This window comes from Carya illinoinensis, chromosome 15 (genome assembly GCF_018687715.1).
Source record: "Carya illinoinensis cultivar Pawnee chromosome 15, C.illinoinensisPawnee_v1, whole genome shotgun sequence".
Classification (NCBI taxonomy): domain Eukaryota; kingdom Viridiplantae; phylum Streptophyta; class Magnoliopsida; order Fagales; family Juglandaceae; genus Carya; species Carya illinoinensis.
The window spans coordinates 26,889,149-26,914,994 of record NC_056766.1 but is presented as its reverse complement, the minus strand read 5'-3'; the positions used below and the strand labels follow the sequence as shown (position 1 = coordinate 26,914,994).

Below are 25,846 nucleotides of genomic sequence, written 5' to 3'. Positions count from 1 at the left end.
GTATTTAAAGCCTACCATTAGATCGATTTGAAGACCCTAAAATGAAGGGTATGGATTAAATACCCAAGCCCCTAGCTTTTCCCCCTCACTTTCCTTTACCCTCTCTCTCTCGTCTCCCTTTCTCCCAGCTCTCATTGTAACGTTCGTCCTTGTGGTAGGACTTTTAGAAAATGATTTTAAGAAAAACGACGGGAATTACCATTTATTTAAAATTTTTCCTTCCATGCCAGGATACGAAAGGCTCCATATTTATAAATAAAACGTGGTTCTTAATTTAAAAAGAATTACAGCGGAAAACATTCAACTTTATAATTAAAAGTCTTTAACACAAAATATTGTGCCCAGGCTTCCGTGCTCTTCCCCTTGGGTCGTGTCCGTCCTGATGCATATTGCTCGTCTTGTCCCTAAGAGGGCACACATAAAAATCTAAAATGAGTTGAAGACTCATAATAAGCATTACTTCATACAGTTAAAATATAATAACATAGATTTTCAGTTATGCATTCATCACTCCATACATACTGTATTTAAGACATTCATTCATTTAAAGCATTTCGAGATGGGGTTTTTTCTTGAAAGGGATTTTCTTTCATAAAACGTTTCTTTTCTTTCGTAAAACATTTCCTCACATCTCGTGCCTTCATTTTTTAAAGAATCTGAGCATACATGCATTCTTTTTTAACATACATACATTATTTCTAATCACTTTCCATTGGCCATTATACACTGTTAAGCCCCGTGTGCTGGAGTTATGGTTTTCCTTTGGACCCGGACTCCGCTCGTGGCCACAGGTTGAGAATCCTTTTTCCGTCAGGGCACAGCACTGGGTGCACTACCAGTACTACTTACCCGACATTGCAATCTGCCCAGTCCTTTGGTACCCATTTATTCATTCATATGGTCATTACGTATTTTCATACATTAAAACATTCATTCATTCAATCCTTTCTTTCATTCATCAATCCGTTCATTCATAAACGTCATTTAAAAACTTGAGCTTAAACATTATCTTTCAAGGCATCGCTTAAACATCACCTTTTATAGCATTATTTAAAACGTCAGTTCATAGCTGTTGGGGGGAAAGAGAAGGATATTAGGGAAGAGAGAGAGAGAGAGTCGTTTAACCAAGAAAATTATAATAAAGAAGTGGATGAATTTGTTATAGTGTCCAAACAAATACAACTCTTGAGATTGAGTTATTGTACCTTAAAATCATTCTTATGTTAAATTGCCTAATCCAATGCAGGGAAATTTTAAGTCCAATTAGTTAAATTTTAGCTAACACTAGCATTTGGCTAAGCCAATGCTAGTGCTCTAAGAGTTGCTTGCTAAATCTAGAATGATAAGGGTCATTTGTTTTGAGCCATGATTCGAAGGGAAGTGAGGTAAGGGGGAAAGAGGGAAGGCACAAGTTTGGTGAGTGTGGCCCAAACAACCGTAAAAGAAACAAAGATCAGGGAGTCTCTCGTATTTGAAAAATATCCATCCATATGAAAGGTCATTATGAGGCAAATGGAACCCAATGCAGAGTGGCTCAGTGATTTCAATTTCCACCTTCACTAGAACACATGTTTTGCATGAAACCCCAGAGACTGTTGCATGATCAATGGCCTGTAGTGTTCAAAGCACTCTACCTATCTTCTCCGCCTTGTCCGTAGTCATCATCTCCATCGGGAGACCATGTATTTGCACGTGTGAACCAGGTCAATTTACTGTAGGATGAACTCAGAGGGCCACGGTTTGAGCACTAGATGGTGACCATTAAAATTCCAAAGGGTTGGCTTAGAATTTTATATCTAGCTCGTTGGTTGGGAAACGAGAAAAGAAAGGCATTTGCTTCAATATCCTCATCCACTAAGCTTCCCATCGACTACCATACCGTTTTGAATAGGGAATGGTAGGTCTTAAGGGGTTTTGCTGCTACCATTGGACCTGGCAGGAAGAGGTTGAATGATTTGGGGGCTTTATCCGTGGCTAGGACTAGTGTGACTTCATTCCAGTTGAAAGCTCGTGTTTTGGCTACGATGGTCTCAATATCGGTGTATTGAATTCATTCCATTTGTGGTTGGTTTGTGAAGTAACAAGAGTTTGGGTCTGCAAGTGTTAGGTGGAGTAGGATGGAGAGTGATGGCTGCAAGGTTTATAGATGGGGGGAGATAGGAGGTTGGTAGGGAAAGCTCATTACTAGAAGAGCAGGTTGGTAAGGCCAGGAGAAACCTCGTTAGAGAGCCCCGATCAAGAAATCATGTACAAAGGTGGTCCAGACAAAACAAGGTGATATATGTCCTCATATAAGGCAGATAGAGGTGAAATGCACATACTAGAGCGGATAGGCTGGGTTGCCCTTTTTTCTTTTATTTTTTACCCATCAGAAAAATCAGTTGTATTTGTATCCTTTTTAATTAATGCAATGTGGAAAAAAGGGGGAAAAAAACATAACAGAACTTACCAATAAGCAACTCACCAGTTGTTTCAGATAATCATGTCGCCTTTGCAACACAACACAGGCAGCTAAAACGACTAATCCGGATGTCACCTTTACAACAGCATTATTTCCTGGACTGACTTGCATTTTCGTTCAATCAGTATTTCAAACAAAATTTTAACGAAGTTCCCGTTTTCAGTTATTGAAATATTAAGATAGTTGAATTAAATAAAAACAAAGAACCACATGGCTATGAATCAATACAAGACACTATGCTTTAGATTTACACTGCAGTTGCGTCTGTAAGATTGAAGACCAGTCTTTTAGAAAATCAAGTATGAATGTCTATTCAATTATCTATCACGTTCCTGTTTTATTTTGCAATGTAAACTTACATTATGGCCTAATCAGGACGAGTATAATGAACTGAATGATTTATGTTCAACAATCTCTTCATAGCATGAATCACAGATGGATTTCGCTATTCCATGGATATTAGTAACCTATCTATCAACAAAGAAACAAGTACCTGACGCCTGACATTCCCCCATTCACAATGCATTTTGCTGCCAATTCACAGTATCTCCTCATTCAGTAACGTAATTTCATGGTCCACGCATCTTCTCAACAATGTTTCGGCTCTTTTCTTCAATGTTACGCCTCTTTTCTTCGAATTTCTCACCCATTTTCTTCCCTAAATCAAGCATCCTGGCTCTTCTCCCCATTCTCTTCGGCCTCGAATCATCCTCTTCTGTTGTGCTGTCCTGTGTCCCGAACGAAACAGACCCAGACAGTGACAGATACTCTGGAGCTTCCTCAACTTGTTTGGGAGTTTCTTTTCGTTCATCATTTCCTAACAAAGGGGTAGTCAATTCTTGCAAATCTCTGCTGCCAGGCCGTGATAAATTATTAGAACTCGTTGAATCTGCTGCTGTTACATCAGTAGATTCATTAATTGGGTTGCATTCCGGATAACTGGAGGTGCCACTACTAGATTCCGTCTTGGGTTTTGCTACAGTAGGTTGGGAGGTGGTTACTTCACGCCCAGCAGTAGGCTCATTAATTACTTCTTGTTGAAGCCATATGAATGGAGCAACCTCCTTGGGAACCCAGTCATCCTTGTCCGCTATCATCCAGGGAATGCAGACGCTTTCACTGTTTGGAAGTACCAGAGTTTCCAGGATAGATGCCTGCATGTGAAAAGGCTTCAGAAGCACGCTAGAATTATTTATCCATTCTACCAAAGAGAAACTACTTTAACCAAACGTACAGGGTTTTGACATTCAATTGTCGAGAGTGCAGAGGTCCTACCCAAGAACACTTCCCCCCCCCCCCCCCCACAACGCCAAAAAAAATGATGTCTGTTTCCAATGCTTCTCACAAGAAATAATTGGCTTTCTCATTCCTTCTGTTGTCTGTAGTTCATCATTTCATTGTCATTATTATGATTAAGGATGGGTGGGTGTATCAAGGAAGCTGTTAGTTCCATGATTAGGGACCATGTTGTAGTTCTGTGCTAAAGATGTTCAGTTCAGTAGAGGCCAAAACACAATGGGTTAGCATTCAAGACCATTGAGCAATAAAGAGTTGTATGGTTGGAGAGGCCATTTGGAGAAAATGAAGCATGTGAAGTGGTAATAAGCATGGTGAGAGACGAAGCACCCGTTCCTAATGGATTCACTATGGCTTTCATCCAATCATGTTGGGATGTGGTAAGGGAAGATGATATGAAGGTATACCGAGAGTTTCATATGTTTGGGAAGTTTGAGAAAACCCTCAATGTCACTTTTATTGCACTCATTCCTAAGAAAGTAGGGGCATCAGATATTAAGGACGATCTCCCTATTAGCCTTGTGAATGGAGGACTATAACTTATATCCAACGTCCTTGCTAATTGTTTGAATTAGGTGTTCGAGACAATTATATCGAATCCCCAGAATGCATGTCAGAGGCAGGCAAATCCTAGACTCAATGCTCATTGCAATTGAGTCCATGAATAGTTGAATAAGATCTGGGGAACCTGGCATCCTATGTAAAATGCACATGGTAAATGCCTATAATTCTGTACTGGGGATTTTTGCATTACTTATAATGGAGGTGTGGATTCGAGGAACGATGGTGTTCTTGGATTATGTGTTGTGTCTCTAATGCTCTGTTCTCCTTTTGGTGAATGACACTACAGCCGGCTTCTTCAATAGCTCCTGAGGGTTAAAGCAAGGTGACCTATTGTCTCCTTTATTATTTGTCATCATTATGGAAGCTTTTAGCAAAATGTAAACAACTATGGTTCAGGGTAACTTCATGACAGGCTTCTAGGTGGGGGGTACTAATCATAGCATTCTCAACATTTCCCATCTATTGTTTCAAATGATATGTTGATATTGTGCAATGTTAATCAAAATCAAATCCAGTCTTTAAGGGCACTTATTCTATGCGTTGAAGCAGTTTCTGGCATACAGGTGAACTTCTCTATGTCAGAATTGACCCCTGCCGAAAAAGTCAACAATGCACAAAGCTTGGCTAATACTCTGGGATTCAAGGTATCTTATTTGTCCATAAAGTAGCTTGGCCTTCCCTTGGGTGCCCCTTTTTAAAGCCAAGTCTATATGGGATGAAGTTCTTAAGAAGGTTGAGCATAGGTTGGCAAGTTAGAAGAGGTTGGATCACCTTATCAAGAGTACTTTCAAGTTTGCCCACTTAATTCCTTTCAACTTTCCCTCATTAGCCAATGTGGCAAATCACATTGAGAAACTTCAATATAACTTACTTCGAAGTGGACTAGGTGAAGGGTTCAAATTTCGCCAAGTCATTTGGGAGAAGGTATGCTCTCCAATTTCAGGTGGTGGTTTGGGGATGCAAAACCTGAGAGCATCCAATCGGGCACTCCTTGGGAAATGGTTGCATCATTATTGATATGAAAGGTAACCCTGTGGAAGATAATGATTGGCTGCAAATACGTTTGGTGCCAGGGGGGATAGTGCTCTATGGAGGTGCAAGATGCTTATGGAGTGGAGTTGTGGAAAAACATTACAAAGGATGGGGGCATTTTCTCAGCACACTAGACTTGTAGTGGAAGATGGATCCAGTTTTAGATTCAAACATGACGTTTGGTGCGAAGAAAGAGCCCTCGAAGAGACATTCCCTACTATTTATAAGATTGTGTGTGGACACGATTGGAGGCAGAACTAATTGAGAAATTGGGTGGTTCTATTAAGTGGAATGTTAACTTCCTCAAGGCAGCCCACAATAGGGAAGTCGGCACTTTTTCAGAATTTAATAGCTTCTTGTACTTCGTGGGGATAAGAAGTCAAGAGATAAGATGCTATGAACTTCTAGTAAAGGGAAATTTTCTATTTACTCTTTCTACAATGCCATCACCAATCCAAATAACTCTTTCCCTTGGAGAAACATTTGGAGGAAGGCACCATTAAAGGCTACCTTCTTTGTATGGACAGCTTCCTTGGGGAAGATCCTGACCATGGATAACCCACGGAAATGCCAAATTATTGTTATCAACAAGTGCTGCATGTGCAGGAAAAATGGTGAAACGAGGATCATTTGCTACTTCATTGTGAGCTTATCATGGCCTTGTGGGATAATTTCTATAAGCGGAGTGGGGCTAGCATGGGTTACCTGGGAGGGTATTTGATCTGCTTGCCAGCTGGAGAAGCCTCTATGGTGTTCCACAAATTGCAGCTATTTGGAAGATGATCTCCACTTGCCTTTTGTGGTGTAATTGGGGGAAAGAAATGGCCAAAGCTTCAAAGATAAGGAGCGTTTATCGGAGGTATTAGAAGTCATTATTCAACACGTTATTTCTATGGACAAAATAGGGCTGTATCAGTCAAAAAAAGGATGTACCGGTTCAGAACTGGTACGTATCAGCCTGGAATTGGCCAGAACCAGCCTGTATCAACCGAAATTGGGTCGGTATCGACCAAAATCGGCTCTGTACTGGCCGGTATCAGGTCTGTCTAGGAATCAGCTTCTAGCCCCCTTCAGAATGTGGATAAGCTTATCCTAACCCCGTGTTACCAATAGATTTTATTCCAGATTGGAATAAAACCCTATCCAGGTTTTGGGTTTTCCCTACTCAATACTGGAATACGATTATACCTGCAACCAAGTGTCCCTAGACTAGCAACGGAGACACCTTCCGATGGTTGATGATGACGACAATGAGGCCTGGTACCCACAAAAACTTCCGGAGAGTTCACCCCTGGTGTCCAATACCAGAGATGATGCCGGAAAGATGCCAAAAAGAGCTTCAACCCATCACGGGCTGCCGATGAGCAACCAAACCACACGGAAGACGATGGCAAACACAGTGAACTCAAAAACTACACCAAAAAACAATTAACCATACAGAACTCAGATTCGTGAGAATCGCAGTCTGATACCATGTACAAATAGATGAGAAAAAATTCCTACTTTATTCATAGTGTACACACATATATATACTCTAAATACAAGTTACCCATATACCCTCATACAAGCTAATTACAAACATATATTCTAACATGTAAATAGAATGAACAGTGAACTTCTTATTCCCAGTATGACTCCAAATCATTTTGTCCATTGTCGTCCTACCAATACTTGTAGCATGCAACAAGCCAAACAATTCGGAAATTGCATCAATTTCCCAATCTTGTGCAACTCTGAAACATTCCATTGTGGGGTACCACCAGAATTGTCTAAAAGGTCTGCCACCGAAGCATCTTGATTATGAGCAATCCGGAAGGGAGCAAGAAAGGAAAACTTATGGGCCTATCCACACACAGTATCATGCCAAAAGCTAACAATGGAACCCTCACCAACAGCAAAATTAACGTGTCAGGAAACTCCCCCCAACCCCTCCTGATATGTTTCCACAACCCCACACCATGAACACCTCCCAGGGTACCTCCATAGCCATTTCCTAAAAGGGCTTTATTAAAGGTCGTACCCCCAACCCTCCAAATGACATCAGGGAACAAACCTGGTACCAACTAACCAAATGGAACTTGGACTCCTCCCTATAGGAAATCTCGAAACATCTTTTCTATTCATTAGCCACACCATTCTTCTTACACATACAACACCAGTCCAACATCATTACCCAACATTTCCTTAAATTATCTATGGTGAGGATCTTGTCCATAGATGTTGTCCATACGGAAAAAGCTGCTTTTGAATGAGCTTTCGTCTGCCATATACTCTTCCATGGGAATATAGTCATTCTAGGGCTTGTTAGAACTTGGTAAACAATCTAACTATGAATTTACCTTTCTTGGTGGGGCCCCAGCTCATCCTATCTATGGTACCATTTGTCATGCTTACGGAATACAATGCCTCATAAACCTATGTGATAGTCTCCAACTCCAAGTGTTGGGCTGCCCTAATGAATTCTACATTACATTGACGGAAGCCACTAGGAAAGACCAAAAGATTGGCTATCGCTGCATCCTTTTCTCGTGTGAACTCAAAAATGGCAAAGAATGTGTCTTAGAGGCTTTGTTCACCCCACCATTTGTCATACCAAAATCTAACATGAGATATATCACCCACCACAATATGTTCATATCTTCGAAAGATCTCCCTGTGTCTCCTGATGTTTTTCCATAAACCCACCTCAGGTGCCACGTGCCTCATTCAAGCACCATCCTCCCCAAGCCTACCTAAACTATCAATCTATAACCAACTTCCATAGGGCCCCCCCTTTCGTTTTGGTACCTCCACAACCATTTACCCAACAGGGATTGGTTAAATTTCATCAAGCTACGAATGCTCAATCGATCCCCAGAAATTGGAGGTTACATACACGTGACCAATTAACCAAATGAAATTTGAACTCTTCTCCACTCCACAAGAAGTCCCATTGTAGCTTCTCTATACGGTTAGCAACCTTTGTGGAGAACAGAAGCAAGGATAGAAAAATAATCAAAGTAAGCCTACCACCTTTAGATAAATACAACTTCTTCCAAGAAGTCAATCTGTGCTCCACCTTGTCAACCACGCCATTCCAAATCCTCTTTGATTTAAAGGGAGCACCCTATGGTAAGCCAAGATACTTCGAGGGTAGAGATGATACCTTACATCCTAGTAGAGAGGCTAAATCCGCCTCACAGTTTCGTCAAGCAGATATTTTTCGGCTACAGAGACGTTTTCCGACAATAGGTGACCCAGAAACCTCCGGTGCACAAATGTGTGTCACCCAAAAGCTCGGTGGCCCTCCCGATAGTTCGCAGTGTTGCGTCAACAGCCCCATCTGTGTAGCCTCAATCGCAGTTGTTACCAATGCAGGTTCTCCATTGCAAATGTTGCCAGAAACAAGCACAAACGTTGCCGACTCAACGGACCCTGGTCGGCATTGCACCAGCGTCAATGCTGGCTCAAGATTGGACATAGAGCCCTTTCCAAAAGAGGGCCCACGTTTTAGCCTCCATTTAATTTTGGTTGCGCTAGTTAGATGTGTCCGGCCCATACCCATCTTCTTTTTTCTTTTAACTTTTCCTTTTCCTTTATCGAGCTTGAGAGGTATAGGCCCATTACAAACCAACCCATTTCTGACCAATCCTTTAGAGATACCCGTGTTTTGTTGCCCTTAGCCCAGGACCAAGCTCATATCCACTTTACTAATATGTTCTTCCACCGCCTTCTTTAGTAAACCAAATTTTTCTTTCAAATAGAAGAGAGACCTCAGCTCCACACTTTCAGCTACGCCAACATAGTACAGACCTCCTCCCCTTGTTTCTAGTATAGTGCCTCGACCAACCTTCTTTGCCGCAATGGTGCTCTTTGCATGTCCCTTTTTGTCCTTTTTCTTTCAAGTGTAACACCGAGAGGTGACCCATAGCACCCAACACTGCTTCCCGTTTCCCTGCACCACCCATCGCAACCTCTACATAAGACTGACCCTGCTTCCCCATCTCCTTCCCCTTATCTGCCGTTCTGTCCAGTTTTGAAACCAAAACTAGTGTCTTGTTTGCCGAGATATGCATGGACAGAACATGCTTCATCTCCATGGAAACACTCTTCCACCCCCTTCCTTCCATGCCTACTAAGATAGCTAGAAGACCTCGACACCAACTGCCACCATAGTCTGTAACTTCTAAAAAGCATCCAAATTGTTAGAACACCAATGAGCAAACAATGCCTTGGCACAATCGTGATACGTCTAGCAAAACTCTGTCTTTCCCTCCGAGAATGAGCATTATTCCACTGTATTCACAAGCTAATGAGCGTTGGCATAGCTAAGGACGAACTCCTTAGTAAACTTCTTGTTCTTCCCAGTGATACGAAGACAGTGTCCCCCCTCCAATGATAAAACAAAAACTTCCGTCTCTATTAATAAATGTTTAATCAAGCCCATTGTCACTATTGAATAACTCAATAAATAGCTACACAAAATTATTCCTAGCAATGGTCATCAGAGCATATCACCCATTGTGACAGTGAAGGAGAAAAAAGCATATAGAGAGGGAAAAAAAATGTATGGAGGCAACCTTGAAAAATACCCGGCTTGCATAAAATACCTAGCACTTCCGATTTAATTTTTCTCTCCAAACATTCATTAGCTATTAGTACAAAATCCAGAATTTGTCTCCCTTTGACAAAAGCGTTTTGAGGTTTTAAGATGTTCATCTCCATTACCCTACTCATGCAACAAGAAAGAACTTTGGATATGATCTTATAGACCCCATTCACAAGACTAATGGGGAAAAATCCATCACATCCAAAGCTTGGGATAAGAACAATAAAGGTTTTGGTAAGACTTCTTACAAACTTACCATAAGAATCTAATTCATGTAAAACCTTCATGAAATCTTCCCGTACAATATCCGAACAAGCATGAAAAAAAGCCATAGTGAAGGCATCCAGCCCAGGAGCTTTGGCCTTAGTCACCTTTCTTACAACTTGTATAACTTCCACCTCCTCAAACTGTCATTCCAATCAACTAACACTAGGGATGTTAATGAACTCAAAGGCTAAGCTGTCGAGCTTAGGCCTCCAAGTGAGCTGCTCTGTAAGCAATCTTTCATTAAATAGGCATATGTGGTCCTTGATCTCAGGAGCCTCTAAGAGGACGTTGCCATCAACTTGACTCACCTCGATAGCATTGTTCCTCTTATGAGAATTATCTACCTGATGGAGTCACTTTGTGCACTTGTCCCCTCTTTTAGCCTAAGTGCCCTCAATTTTTTTCTCCACAAAACCTCCTCCATCAAGATTGCCCTCTCAAGCTCCCAAATTAATCTAACTTTTCCTCAAGATCTCTCCTCTTCTGAAAGAGCACTTCCCTCCACCCTACTCTCCAAACCCTACGGCTAGAGATTTCTTCCAGCTGTCAACATTACCAAAAGCTTGAGCATTCCATGCCTTCAAATCATTCTCCAGGGCCTTTAGTTTACCTATGAAAATAAAACTCGGGGTGCCCTAAAGCTGATAAGATGACCACCATTGTCTCACCAAATCCACAAAACCCTCAGTTTTAAGCCAAATGTTTTCAAACTTGAAGTATCTTAGACCCCCATGAATGTCACCACAACCCAAAAGAATGCGAACATGATCTGAACGAATCCGAGGTAACCTCTTCTAATACAACTCCAAGAAATGAGCCTCCCAAGAAGGTGATACCAAGAATATATCCAATCAAGACCAGGCCCGATTATTATACCATGTGTATGCACCCTTGCTAGGGGTAAATCAAGCAAATCCAACTCAAAAATGAAATCAGAGAAGTTTGCCATTGCCAGGGTGATACAATGCTCCTCGGGTCTCTCACAAGGAAATTGGGTAACATTGAAATCCCCTCAAATGCACCTGGGCACATCCCACCAACTACACAAACCGGCCATCTCTTCCCACAAAAGTCTCCTTGTACCATCCAAATTTGGTTCATATGTTCCTACAAAAGCCCACTCAAATCCATCCTCCACATTTTTAAAAAGGCATGCCGCCGAATTCTCCCCAATGCACTCTTCTATGTTCTCCATTTCCCTCATATCCCACATCACAAAAACACCACCACAAAGACCCCTTAGAAGCAAGAAAAGCCATACACACAAACTTGTAATGATACCACTATCAACCCATCTCAGTTTGCTTTCCTTTAAGCACACAATATCAAGTTTCCAAAGGCAAAGTAAATTCTTTATACAAAGGCACTTGTTGAGATCATTTAACCCCATAGATTTCAAGAAAGGATCTTGGGCCTTAAAAGTAAATTTGAAGCCCTACCCTTGGATTTACCTCAACTTGCACTTCCCTCTCTCACATTATAGTTTATTTTACATGCAAGTCTCTTTAACTCCCTATCTCTTTTTTTTTTAGGCAGATTTTGTAGTTAAGGAATGTTCTGACTCAATACCTATAAGGAATGCTCGAAATTGTTCTTCAAAACCTTCACATGAAATGCCCACACATACTTGAATCTTAGCTTTCTGGAGTATCCAATCTGAAAGGGGGACCCGCCATGCTAAATTGCAGAGGCAGTGAACATAAAGGTACTGGATCGAAACCAATCTCATCTATATCTTGACGATCACAAGTTCCATCAGAGTCCCCATTGCTAAGCACCATTTGCACATCCTCATACAACTCGTCAACCCCCAACAGAGGAACCTGCTCCAAAACATCTCCTTTCTTAGAAGAAGGCTCCGCAACGAGGCATCCAACTCCTCAGCATATTCAATCTCCAAAACACCACCCCGCCTCAAAACACCATTCAAGGGTTGGGTCATCAGCTTTTCTGATTCAACAACAAGAAGAAAACCTGAAACACCATCTAAGGGTTGGGTTGGCAACTTTTGTGCATCAACAACACCAGAACAACCCAAGACACCATTGCCAACAATACAGAGAGGTAAATCCTGAGAGTTTTCAATGCCTTTCTCCCTTTCTAGATAAGACACCCAGCAGAACACTACTTGGAGACTCTAAGAGGGCTGACGACTTGTTTTGTATGGTCCATGGCAGCGCCCCCTGGAGATTGGCCAAAGTCGAACCCACTTGAAACGAAGAAGACCTGGTACTGGTTTAACCGGCCATGTTGAAACAAGTTGGGTTGACTTCAACTAGCTGGCCAAACATTTTCCTTTCCTTTATCACAAAAAATTGAAAATTTGCACCATCCATTATGATCTCCACATCAAAATTGTGCCCCATCACATATTTTTCATCGATCTCAATGGTTTGAATTGGACAAGGGTATAAAGTGTAAGGTTTTTTTCTTTTTGAGTTAAAGGCTCTAGTATGTCAATCTTGTTAGTTTGGGATACAAAGTGCAAAATCCTTGTAAGGGTTGCAAAGTATACTTTTCCCAAAACACATCCTCCATGCATCAAGAAAAATATTCAATTAATAAGTTTGTTTTTATAGGTATATTCGAGTACCAAGTTAAAAAATGTAATGCCTTCATCTAGGATTTTCTTTATAACATTGTCAATAAAAGTAATGGACACAACACTGAAGATGCATATTATTCCTTCCAAATTAAAGGATGGATATTAGTACTTAATAAAACAAGTCTCCATACCTTAAACCAACTGATCAGAAAAGACGCAACTCGTCCACTACTTATCTTGTGTTCCCCTATAGAAGACTCCAGGTTAAAACCTATATCAGGCATGGATGTGAAAGCAAACCATAGCTGATCAGAAGGAGGTGGCTTTATATGTAACCGCAGTGTTCCTCGAAGGGATGCTACCCTTATGGCCAAAGACAGAGGCACCTTTAATGAGAAATAATCAGTTGGATTAAGAAGAGTAAAAACTTTTCTGGGCATGCACATGCACCTGTGCAATGTGGTGATAAGAAAACAGGGTGGGGGTGGCAGGACGGAAACACATAAATGCAGAGAGATGTCTACAAACCTGTGAAACCTGTTTGACAACGGAATTAAGGATGGACTTCCACCTGGAACCAGAAGTTGATGCTGATGTAGTGTTCTTGCAGCTTTTTAAACCATCTGTAACAGAACAGATGAAATTCAAATTAGCATCATATATCATAAATATTTCAAACCATTTTACCGTGAAATACTGTTGCTGATCACCAAGTTTATGATTTCCTTAATATCTTATCAAATTCTAAGAACTGGGAGTTAATGGGGTATGGACAAAAGTAAAATAAATAAACAGTGCAATATCAATCAGTATTAGAATCACCTTTCTCCTTACTCTCTGGTGCATCAGCTATACCTCCAGTAGAATTTAACTGCCTTCCAAAGTACTCAAAACCCTCAAGAAGATCTGAGGAGATTTCTCCAACAGGGCTTGATCCTGGATCTGAATCCACTATGCCTTTCTGGGAATCTAGTTCACGAACTTCCAGTCTTGTTTCAATGTCTAAAACCACACCACCAGAATATTCAATGTCAACTTCGAATGCCCATACCTCATTCATGTCCATTGGAACAATCCTCACACCATGAATGTAAGGTGGGAGATTCCCAAGATCAATGGCAGTACAGATGAGTTCACCTATGTAGCTAGGGGTTCTCGTACTGGACAGCGTTCTCTATAACACAAAATAGCAGAAAACCAAAACAATCATATTAATAAATGCTGTCTGTTTTCTTGGGGATGAGATTATAAATTATGATGGTAACAAATTTCCCTATTTGTATCTATACAAATATATCAAAATCTTAGCATTTAAGATTCTTCCTCCCATTCATTACACTTCCAACCCCAGGATGCACAGATGTGGCTTAATCTGGTGAGTCTATTAAATCAACCTCAGAGGCCCCGGTCCATGAAAGTTAAGTGTAATTTGTAGTTCAAATTCAGAAGAAAAAAATAAGATGAAAAATGTCCCAACAAAGCCCCTATTTTTTCCCTGTGCCTCCCTTAGTAAAAGGAATCTTCTAGAGAACTAATTTGTAAGTGCCAAATTGGGAATAAGAAGAGCAATAAAACAATACCATCTCTACCTTTCCCCACAACAGCATGTGCTGCACTTGTGCACACAAAAATATAAAACAAAATCTTATACAAAGAAGAGAATAAACCTGAACCCATGCTTGTATGGATCTTTTAATCTCAGCATTGCTTTTCACATCAAAAAAGAGACGAGAAATAAACAAGTTCCAACAGAGTGTGCCCTCATCATTTTTTTTTGAGAAAAAGAGTGTGCCCTCATCATTGCCAAGCCTATCATCAGAATCTACATCTGAGATGCCGGAAGAATGACTCTGGCTTCCAGAATGAGAAAGTGTTGATGGCGATTGTTGAACCAAATTTTCTTCACTCTTAGATCTCTTCATTGAGGCAGAGGCTGATACTAACTCTTGAAATATACGAGTTTTCTCGGTTGGCTTTCTCTCTGCCAGGCCTGATAATTGAGCCCAACTTGACCTATTTTCTAAACCAACCCTAGAAGTCTTCTTTGCAATTTTCTTCCAAAGAAAGCGAACCTTTGAGGAAGTTCCATCAGACCTATTCATCTGATCAGCTGGCTCAGCACAGAGCCCCATCGAGGGTTTCATAAATGAAGGATATCCTGGATTTAAGGTTGTCAGGTAATTGTGGAACCCTTCATGCAGCTTGAAAAACCAGTCAACTCTTTCTTTCTTGTCACATGATGCTAGACGGAGAGCCTTACACCATGATTCTTTCTCCCAGGAAGTCTCAAGATAAATGTAAAGAATTTTACTTCCATTGTTAATCATTGAAGTCTTGCTTTCCAGTTTTAAAGGAAACCTTTTGGCCCTATTATTCCCATAAGAAAATGAATAAGAACAAAAATTTAATGACAAGTTACAACTTTTTAAGTTCTAATACAGAGGACACATGAAACCTAACAGTCAGTAAAGATTTATTTTTTTATATATAAGTACAGTCACTAAAGACCAAACAAGGGTAATGTAGATCAGCAGGGTGTAAAGCAAACATCCTCCTAGTCTCATGCCTCCTGGATAGGCAAAATTTATACCAAAAAGCATTCACAGTGTGCCTCTCCAATAAGAGAAAAACTTGAGTCAACAATGAGGGGTGGTAAATTACATTTATTATCATTGTCACACATGATAGGATAAAAGATACTAATAATGAAATTGATTTATGAAACACAATAAGTATCGCAGTAGAATGATTTGTAAAGTGAGCACAGAAACTACTCCTTTCTCTGACATTATGGATGCAATCAAGAATTTGCATCCTTTTTTTTATAAGTGAATTTGCGTCCTTATTTGAAACATACACATACATCATAAAATTTTTAACTGAAACGAAAATTCAACTTTTGGGACAGGTACAAAACTTCAAAATCATATAAATTTCTGATTTAATCCATAGCCATTAGAAAATTGGAAAATTATACATTACAACCCCCCCCCCCCCCCCCAAAAAAAAAAAAAGTCTACCGCCGCTTCTGCAATCTGAAACCTAAACTTCGAAAAGTTGTAATGAGTACCCTAAAGCAGTTGATCAATTATTACTTACATTGTGAGATGCCAAGAGAGCTATGGGATGAGGCCTTTAGCAGGATCGGACTAACGTGGGTGGTGCTTAGGAGGGTGGTAGATCTTTTTGCATGTTGGAAAGGCCTTCAAGGCAACCCACAGTTTGCAGCTATATAAAGAATGATTCCTTTATGCCTCACGTGTTGCATTTGGCTTGAGAGGAATGATTGGAGCTTTGATGATAAGGAGTGCTCTTTTGATGAGCTTAGAAATTTGATTTTTCACACCTTATTTCTTTGGGCTTCTGTCATTATACTCAAAGGTTCTAGTATTCATGATTTTCTTGTATCATTTTCTAGCTCCTAACTTGTAATAGGTGTTCTCTTTTGTATACTACCTGTGAACTTGGGAAATGCCTATTTACGTTTTAATAAAATCTTATCTTACTCATTAAAAAAAAAAAACAACCAATATGCTTCGGTGCATACCCTTGGTTATGATTTGACTAGTAAGATGAACGAAAAATAGGTTGTAAAATAATCTTAACAAAGGGTGAGCATTTAAACTTATTGGTAATTTAGGCTGAAAATGCAGCCTTTCATGGTTTAGTGTGCACATTGTAGAAAGAGTCATTGTTCTGAAGTACAAAGTGTAATTACCCTAGGAAGATTTCAAGGGGTTGATTAATTGATGATCCTGATCTAAAAAATAAAACTAGTTCCTGGAATAAAAATGAAAAATACGGCTTCAATTTTTATGTGATCAGCACAAGCAGCTGAAAAACAACCAGAATACAAGGAATATTATGATCCATAGCTAATGATATATGAAGTCAATACATTTCAACTGTTCTTAACATGGCAAAACTCAAAAACGTTTAGCCAAAAGTTTCAGAAAAGAAAAATATGTTATAGACCTTACTATCTTCATCATTGGTCTAAGTAATTTGGTGAATCAGGATCAAGCTTTTCTCCATTTGTATCTCTACACCAATGGATCTTCATTTACATTTACAAGGAAGAAACAACCCCATACTTACAACCATCAACACAGTTTCGGAACTCTATTGTTAGAAAAGTTGTGGCAGGTTACAGCTCTGGGAAAAGAAGTTACATTGTACCATGGCCCATTAAAGGCTATCAAAACACAGAGGAGGTGAAACCAAGTAACTAATGATCCAATAATATGTTGGGCATAGCAGCTCTGGATTCAAGAGGTTCGATAAGGGGGTATGTTACTCAATAATCCCAAAGACACAACTTCCAATTAACAAAGTACTGAAAATGCATGCTGCACATGACATTGGAATTCACCAGCTGCCTTGGGTTGCCATTCTAGAACTCTGAAGAGCAGCATGCTTTCCAATGCCAAGGAATGCAGCTAGTGGGGCTATTAAAGAGGAAAAAATGTAGCAAGAAGGTTGTGTTTGGGTAGTTAGGTGATCTCATATATTCTGTGAATAGTAGTGAAAAAATAATGATAAAATATTGAATAGTAGTAAAAAGTAATGAAAAGTAGGTGAAAAGTAATGATAAAATAATGAATAGTTGTGGAGTATTCTCAAAATACTCTAGTACCCAAACTAGCCCTAAGAATCTCTTCTCTAGTGGGGCCTGTTCAAATATTGTCTCATATGGGCTATGTCTATCTCTCATCAATAAAATTCTTATAAACTACTACAAAAAATATCATCTCATACAATTGGAGGAGCAAAATGTGTTTGAAACCCAATCCTCTAAATCATAAATACCAAATGATTCACACCAAGCAAAAGCAATTGAGAAATTAGAATTACAGTGAAGTAGATACTCAAAAAAGTCAACAGATACTATGCCAACTATAAGAGCACCCAACAGAAGAGGTCCAGCAAAGACCACATTACCATTTTCGTGAAGATAAGCTTGTTGCTGAAACAGCTTCAATCATGCAACCCTTAAGCTCAATAACTGTGTTGGAACCATCTGATTCAGCCAGAATAAGCTTTTGGTCCTTGATTTTTGCATGCTTTTTGACTGGGAAAACCTCCAAGAAATCATTCTTTCTCTTTTGCTCCTTTGGTCCTTTGTCCAGCCAATTTTTTGGAATCTTTTCTGATTCTAACAACCACACTACCCCCTAACATACAACGCCGATCCGGGAAAAAAGTGATTAAAAAATATCACAGACTAACAAAGACTAGTAAGAATCTTGCATGATGAACAATTGTCCTCTCAGAGATGCACAAAAACGATTATCAAAATGTATGTTACTAACGAATAATACCCAATAATGCAGTGGTATGAACCAAAGAGAGTTAAATAAGCATATCAATTTGTTATGTGTGATGGCTAGGGTTATGGTCTAGGGCTGAGTATGGTTCAGGAGATGTCCTAAGGTCAGGAAATGAATGTAATTCTTTTATTTCCGTAAGGGTCTTTAAGTAGTTATTATGTTTCTGTTTGGGTTAAGTTGGTCGTGGGCCATTATGTTAGTGGGTTATGTATGTTGACTAAGTCTAGTTATTTTTTTAAATGGGTTGAGTAGTGTCAGACGTGGGTAGTTGCAACTGGGCTGTGCCAACGTGTTAGTAGTGGGTCATTCATGCCTTCTTCTATTTACTCCATTAGGCCTACCAAATGAAATCATCAAGTTTGAATCCCAATTTCCTGTAAGTATTTGGAGACCAGTGGCACCTCGAATTGCCATACATATTTACGTTTTAATTTTAATTACAGCAGGCATAATACAATTGCAATGGTAGCACATGTATTAATGATATGTCCATGCAGTTATTTCAATTAATGTTGCAAAGAACATCATAATGTTCCAAAGCAACCTATTTTCTTGGTGATTGTTAAATGAAGTAATCCCAACCATTAGTTTCTTTCTTTGTTTTCTTTTCATTTTTTTACAGAGTCTTCCTCTAAGCTGAAAAACTTTTTTAACTTCGAATTTTGAAAAAAAACATGTACTTGTCAGTTATCACATGCTCAAAGAAGGCTGTTATTTTCATAGATGAGTTTTCTTTAGCCAACCATTTCATTTAAAACATCACAATCATTCGCCACATGTAGTTCCCAAAGTACCATTAAGGGTTTCTTCAACCAGCTTTGCTACATACAGTCGGCGTGCAGTCGGCTGTATGGAATGAATAAAAAAAAATTATAAAAAAAAATTTTATATTCAGGAGGACCTACATGAATAAAAAAAAGTTATAAAAATATTTTTTTTTTCATGTAGGTTCCGTATTAATTCATTTTTTTACAACCGACTGCATGCCGACTGTATCTGCCGACTGCAAAAAGTATTTCTCTTCTTCAACTCACCATCTTATAAAGGAAAGAAACTAACAAAATACTACAGAAAATAATAATAATAATAATAATAATAATAAATAAAAGACTAATGAAATCTCGGTACAAGGAGATACATGAACATATTTAATTAACAATAATTAAAAATGCACCTGCTTGTTGAGAGCAAAATCGAGAGATTGACTGTGATCAAGGTCCCGGGAAGACTCTTGTGATCGTGATGCTATCTGGGCTTCCTTTTGTTTGGTCTTCTGATTCAACCATTCGATGATGAAATACACTCCCACCGCTTCCGCGCCCACAATCGTCAGCGCCCCAACTCCAAACCCAATAACAAAAACAAGCAACAAAAACAGGAACATCACTTGGATTTGATGGCACCACACAAAACCCCAAAGAAAAACCCTTGCCTGTGGTCAATCCGACCGATTAGATAAAGAATAAGAAGCCACAGAGAATTGTGGGTATTGGGAATATGAAGAATTTATATTCAACAATGACGTTTGTGGAGGGGAATAGTATCATAATGGATGTAAATAGTCCCAAAGAATCAGGTTTAGCTTCTGCCCGGTATTTTCAGAGCTTTCTTGCGAAGTTTTTTCTTTTTGAGCAAGTTAGAAGAGACTACTGAGTAAAGAGCCCGCAAGAAAACGCGTCTACTCGTGTAGACTGTTTATTTCTGCAGATATTAGGTACGGTAAGAACAACAGCCGCATCGTATCAACTGCTGCGCTGACTCGTCCGTTAAATAGTAATCAAGGGATTGTTTGGATGTTAAAATATTTTAATTTATTCTAATTTATTTTATCTAATTATTATAATTTTTTAAATTTTAATATAAAGAAAAATAAATAATTTAATTTTTTAAATCTTAAAATAATAATAATATTAAAAAATAATATTTTATTTAACTTTTAATTTTCATCTCAACTCAAGTCAACTTAACTCAACACTTAAAAAAAATTCTTAACCTTCTTCTTTAGTTTTTTTATTAAAATTATTAACGTTTGGGCCGATTTGGATTAAGAGATTAGATTAGATAAGATAAGATAAGATAAGATGAAATAAAATAATTTTAAATAAAATGTGAGAGTTAAATAAAATAATATTAAAATATTATTTTAATTTGAAAAAATTGAATTGTTTATTATATTCATATAAAAATTTGATAAAATTATTATTAAAGAGGAGATGAGATAATTTATGAATATCAATAAAGCCTTAATCATTATTCTTTTGCCACTTTTTACCATTTTCTTCAATGGATAAATAAATAATAATAATAAATAATTATTTCATTATTTAATATCCCGTTAAAAAAATGTAAAAAGACTTTGATAAAAGGAATAATGTACTGCACCTCTCTTAAAAAAAAATATTTTAAAGTCTTTAAAATAATGAATTTTATTAAATTTTTACATAAAATATAATAAATAATTTAATTTTTTAAAATTTTATCCTTAAAGATTGAGTTTCCAAATATTTGAAGGAAATGGTTTTTATATTAGCTAAAGAAAATCCCTACATGCATAACGGGACACATTCAATAACATAAATTTTACTTTTGATAAAAAAATAAAAATAAAAAAAAAATAATAATAATAATAATAATAATAATAATAAATAACATAAATTTTACTAAATGTAAAATAAAATTTGATCCACATCTCAATCTTTTTATATAAAATATAAGATCTCAAGAAATTACGCTTAACAACTAAAAATTATAAAATAACATAAAAAAATCTTTATCTTTGGATCTAGATTTTAGGGAGTTTGAATATTTAGATTATCTCAATATATCTGTAAATAATAGTGAAATGATTGAATTAAAATATTTATTAGATTTTAATAAATGAGAGAGAAAAAGTTGAATAAAGATATTATAAACTTAAAAAATCATTTGAATATAATTTGTTAATATTATTTTTATTTTGAAATTTGAAAAAGTAATATTTTTTTATTTTGTTTGAGAATTTATAAGAGTTGTAACGATTATGTAATGGTTAGAAGAAAATGTTGAAAATTTGAAATTGAAAATGTCTTTGTGTTTAGGTGATGTTTCGAAAGAAAATATCTAAAAATATTTAAGAATATTTGAGAATAGTTGTATTACCAAATAAACCCTTAAAATTCGAAATTTGAACAATTTTAAAAACTCTTAATTTTCAAAAATTGGAGTTTAAATGATTTTTAATAATCTAATTTAGATCCGTCATTTCAAATTCAAATAAGATGGTTGAGCAAGTAAAGAGTAATGTTTTAAATACATTTTTAAAGTGTATAAGTCTCTTGCACTTCATGAAAAAAAATGTGGTCAATTAATAAAATATTAATTTTTTATAGAAACATTATATTAATCTTCTTTTTTTTTTTCAGGAAAATGTGTAAACTTACTTAAGTAAATAACGTTTGTAGCAACCAAAAGAAAGAAATAATAGTTGTAATTGTGGAGTGTGTAAGTACCGTATATTCTTTTAAAAAAATTAAATAAATATGAGACCTACATAAAAAAATAATAATAATAATTAATTTTTTAATAATAAATTTTACCATTTTTTAAAAAAAGATTATGGACTCCTAAATTGTATTTGACATTAGAAGGCAAAAAGGTGTTTACTCCCTTGATCAGGAAATTGGAATATTTTCAAACAACTTATTTTTTAACCTTTTATAAGCAAGTTGATAGTAAGCAAGTCTCGAGAATAGTAGTAGTAAAATTATATAATAGAACACAACTTTGCGTAACGGGTAGTGGAGACGCAAGTTATTGATAACATTTCCTTAATCTAAATTCTTATTTCTTTACTAATTTTTCATAATAGAAAAGACTCACTCACTCTATATGTATAATTATCCTCCCTTAACTTTGTAAGTGTTATTTATCTTTCAATATATTATGGAAATTGCTAAAAATAAAATAACAATAATTATAGAATAGGTCTTTTCCACTCAAAAAATCTACACATGGAGGAATAAGAATGCTTGCATGGTTCCAGACAAGGCCACATGATACCTTTTGTAAAAGACAAAATACTCTTTCTTTAAAAAATTAAAACAAAACAAAACAAAATACTACTATACATGTGCCATGTCTCATCAAATCAACGCAGGGAGTCCCTACTTTCCACAAACCCGGAAACTTCCTTTCCAACAAACGCTTTGCAATTTGCAATTTGCAATTTTCTCCTCTCGTACCCACATAGCACGCTGCTCATGGTTTCATAAAAGACTTGAAAAATTAATTATATGTAAATTCAGTACATTCTTTTTTAATCAAATAGGATGTGCGAACTTGCATAAGAAGAAAATCATAGTCACCTATGTGCCCGATCTATTTAAGTAAGGAAGAAACTGTAGAACATGATTTATGGAGCTGCAAATCTATAATGGATGTTTGGAGTCAAGGACCAAATGTAATTCATAAAAGTTCAGGCAGAGCAAAAAAATTTAAAGACATATTCGAGAGCTTAAGTGCAAAATGTGAGCAGCAAGTTATGGAGCTTTTCATTATTATAGCAAGCAATATATGGCACAGAAGAAACAAGTTGATATTTGAGGAACGTCACTTCCAACACCCAACACAAATAGTCAATTAATCAAAACAATCTTTGGAAGAGTACAAAACTGTCAATGGCAGGTTCAGAACAAACAACAGAGGAAGGCAAGTGATAAATACTAGCTGGAATCCGCCACCTACAGGTTTCTTGAAGATCTATTGGAATGCTGCAATCTGTGAAAAGAATGGTATAATTGGACTAGGTCTAATAGCTCGAGATCAGGGAGGAAACATGGTGGGTACAAAGAAAATAACACAAGTTAGTTTTAATGATTCCCTTTTGGCAGAAGCATTAGGAGCTTATCAAGCAGTAAAAATGGCTATGAAAATGGGAATAGATTGTGTTTTGTTTGAAGGAGATTCCTCCCAGGTTGTAAAGGGAATCAATTCTCAAGTAGAAAGATGGGATAGAGTGGGTATTGTTTTCACTGATATACAAATGCAACTACCGTATTTCTCTAGTTGGAAGTTTTTGTTTATTAAGAGAAGTGGAAATACTCTAGCTCATGATTTAGTAAAATCCTCTCTTGATGAGGAATCAGTTGTAATGCCTTTGTTGCCAGAAACTAGTCATGTAACCTCTTAAGGTTAAAGTTAATAGAGATGTACTTGATTTCAATAAAAAAAAAAAAAAAATAGGATGTGCGAAACTTGAAAACACTGTTATTGCAAATATTATTTATCAATAACCAATAGTTGCTATTCGTTCTCCCTTGAAAGCGCCTTTCTCTTGAAGGATGGAAATCCCGAAATATGATGTTGGATAAATTCTCAATATTCCCAAGTTCCCTATTTGGGGAACATCCTTTGCTTTTTCTTCTAGTTTGACTATTTAATACTGCTTGTGGCCATGGAAATAGACTGACATCTTCCTCTTAAGTCTTTGGTAACCGAACTTAATTGAAGTATTACATTTATGGGAGGTTTAGATATTGAGTTGAGATAAAAGTTAAAAACTGAATAAAATATTATTAGAATATTATTTTTTAATATTATTATTATTATTGGATTGAAAAAGTAAAATTATTTATTGTATTTTGTGTAAAAATTTATAAAAATTATAATAATTAAATGAAATGAAATGAGTTAAAAGGCATTTCGTATCCAAACTTCTCTATTAACACCAAAAATGGCACAACATACGAGAATGGGAGAAGGATCCATTCTCGATCCTGCTGAGGTTGTGCTGGGCCTGAATTAGTGCTGTGTGGGCCCCCTGCAATAGTTTGGTGAGCTGTGCAGTATCCATGCATACATCCATGACAGTGAACAATAAATAAATGCAAGAAAAGTAAAGAGAAATGGACACGCATATTTATATGGTTCGGCACTGAACCTACGTCCACGGAGGTTTGGAGGGGGGAGAATCCACTATAATAAACTTGTTTTACAGTCTCTCATAGTCTCTCATACTCGATGTACAATAGATTTCATGGGTCTCTCTTCCAAGTCCCGACTCCATCTCTGGAACCCATATCTTGAGGTTGAGGAAACATTTCTCCATGTCTTGAGGTTGAAGAAGCATTTCTCCAAAAGCCTGGCCAAAAGTCCCCCCAAGTCGTAAGTGCCCTCCCCTTTATCTTTTGCCCTTTCCTTCCTTTATGTTACCTCACCTCTTTCCTCCTGACACCCTTATTGCCTCTGAGTACCCTTTCTCTTTTTCTTCCTTTGCCCTCTAGTGATTGCTCTTGGATGGGGCTAGGCCTTGAAAAGCATTTTGGGCTCTATGATATTTTACTCCCTAACAATTGCCCAACTACTAGCCTCGCTCCTCGACCCCAACCTTTTCAACCTCCTACAGACTACTCACCCACTCACGGCAAGGTCTCCCCTTGGACAACTCCTCGCTTGTGTATCTCCTCCTTGCCTAAACTATCTATTGGCCCATCGACCAACCACTTCATGAGCAAGCTCCTTGAACAGACTCCTCTTCCATTGCCCTTGACTCTCTACTATCCTGTGGCCATGCACTGTACAAAGTTCACATGGTTGGAGTCGCATGTGGTGGGCCCGTGGTGTTGCTTGGTGATGAGTTCGCATGGCCATGGAGTTCGGGTGACGGGTTGGAGTTTGAGATGTTTTTGTAGGTGCAATTTGGTTGCTAAGATGTATGCCCATCCCTACGGTACCTGCGGCACCCCTAGCCCCCGCTTGGGATTTGACATTGACTAAACACATCGGGACATGTAAAAAAAGGTTACATGCCCCTCATACATGACACAGTTAAGATGCAATGCACCTAATGAGCCAATCAATGCTCTCTATCCTATCCAAAAGTAAGGGTTTAGATGAGCTCTTGCTAGCCGTGGCATCTCCTCATTGGTCGAGGGTACCTTGGTCCTCTTGTGCTTCATCATCTAATCCTATTATGATTTCTACCATTCTGGGAGGAGAATGATAGTGAAAATTAAAATAGTGAGATTTCGAGAAATTTCAGTAAGTAAATAGTCAACATACCACAAATAGTGCAAGCATATAAAAGCAAACTACAAATGAATGCATGGCCATGTATTTTGATGTAAAACTTTGACGTGTGTAACAAGGACTCTTTCATAAAATGAATTTTCATCTTTCAAACTCTTTACACATGTTCATATCATATGAACTCGGGTTCTTGTTCATATCATGCCATCCCTTTATTGTTTTAGAACATGTCATATTGAGACCAAGTCTCACCATATCATATCATTTTATTCATATCACAGTACATCATATCATATCATGGAGCTCAAATGACTTATTCGTATCATGAGATTCACATGTTTTGATACCTTACGACTCCCTTAAGCACCGTATATTCTCCGCTAGTTACCGAATCAACCAACGATCCATTTGATCGTGGTGATTACGTCATATCATACACATTCATGTACATCAGTTCTTAAATTTCGCATCCATCGTAATACGCACCCACTAGCTTTAGGTGTGATCTCGCTCCGGTATCCTTCTATAGGATCCTTTTGAGACTCGTCGACTATACTTCATCAACCCCGAGCTCTATGAACTCCCCAAAGAGCTCGAGTTGAATGAAAGATCCTCCTTTGTCCCTCCCGTCGTGGACCCTTCTCCTACACCTACTCCTCCTTGGGCCTGAGAGGAGGCGACCAGGCCTAAGCAAGCTCAAGGCGCTAGAAATCTCCTTGGATAATCTAGCCAAGGAATGAAGCCTCGTTCTTCTTGGA

The 25,846-nt window shown here is 37.8% G+C and overlaps 1 protein-coding gene across 3 annotated transcripts; it reads right to left on the bottom strand.

Annotated features, from left to right (window-relative positions):
- Nucleotides 1-2,678: 2,678 nt before the first annotated feature.
- Nucleotides 2,679-19,823, bottom strand: LOC122295885 (testis-expressed protein 2-like). Of its 3 annotated transcripts, XM_043105154.1 has the most exons (8): nt 19,258-19,822; nt 17,695-17,927; nt 14,555-15,120; nt 14,421-14,521; nt 13,576-13,927; nt 13,282-13,376; nt 12,945-13,139; nt 2,679-3,615 (listed from the first exon to the last, which is right to left on the bottom strand). In XM_043105154.1, exons 1-8 carry the CDS (start codon nt 19,465-19,467, stop codon nt 3,031-3,033), a joined length of 2,337 nt encoding a protein of 778 aa, XP_042961088.1. In that variant the 5' UTR covers nt 19,468-19,822; the 3' UTR covers nt 2,679-3,030. The 3 variants fall into 3 exon arrangements, with proteins under 3 accessions (XP_042961088.1, XP_042961087.1, XP_042961089.1); XM_043105153.1 differs by having other exon boundaries at nt 14,421-15,120; XM_043105155.1 differs by lacking the exon at nt 12,945-13,139 and having other exon boundaries at nt 14,421-15,120; nt 19,258-19,823.
- Nucleotides 19,824-25,846: the final 6,023 nt, after the last annotated feature.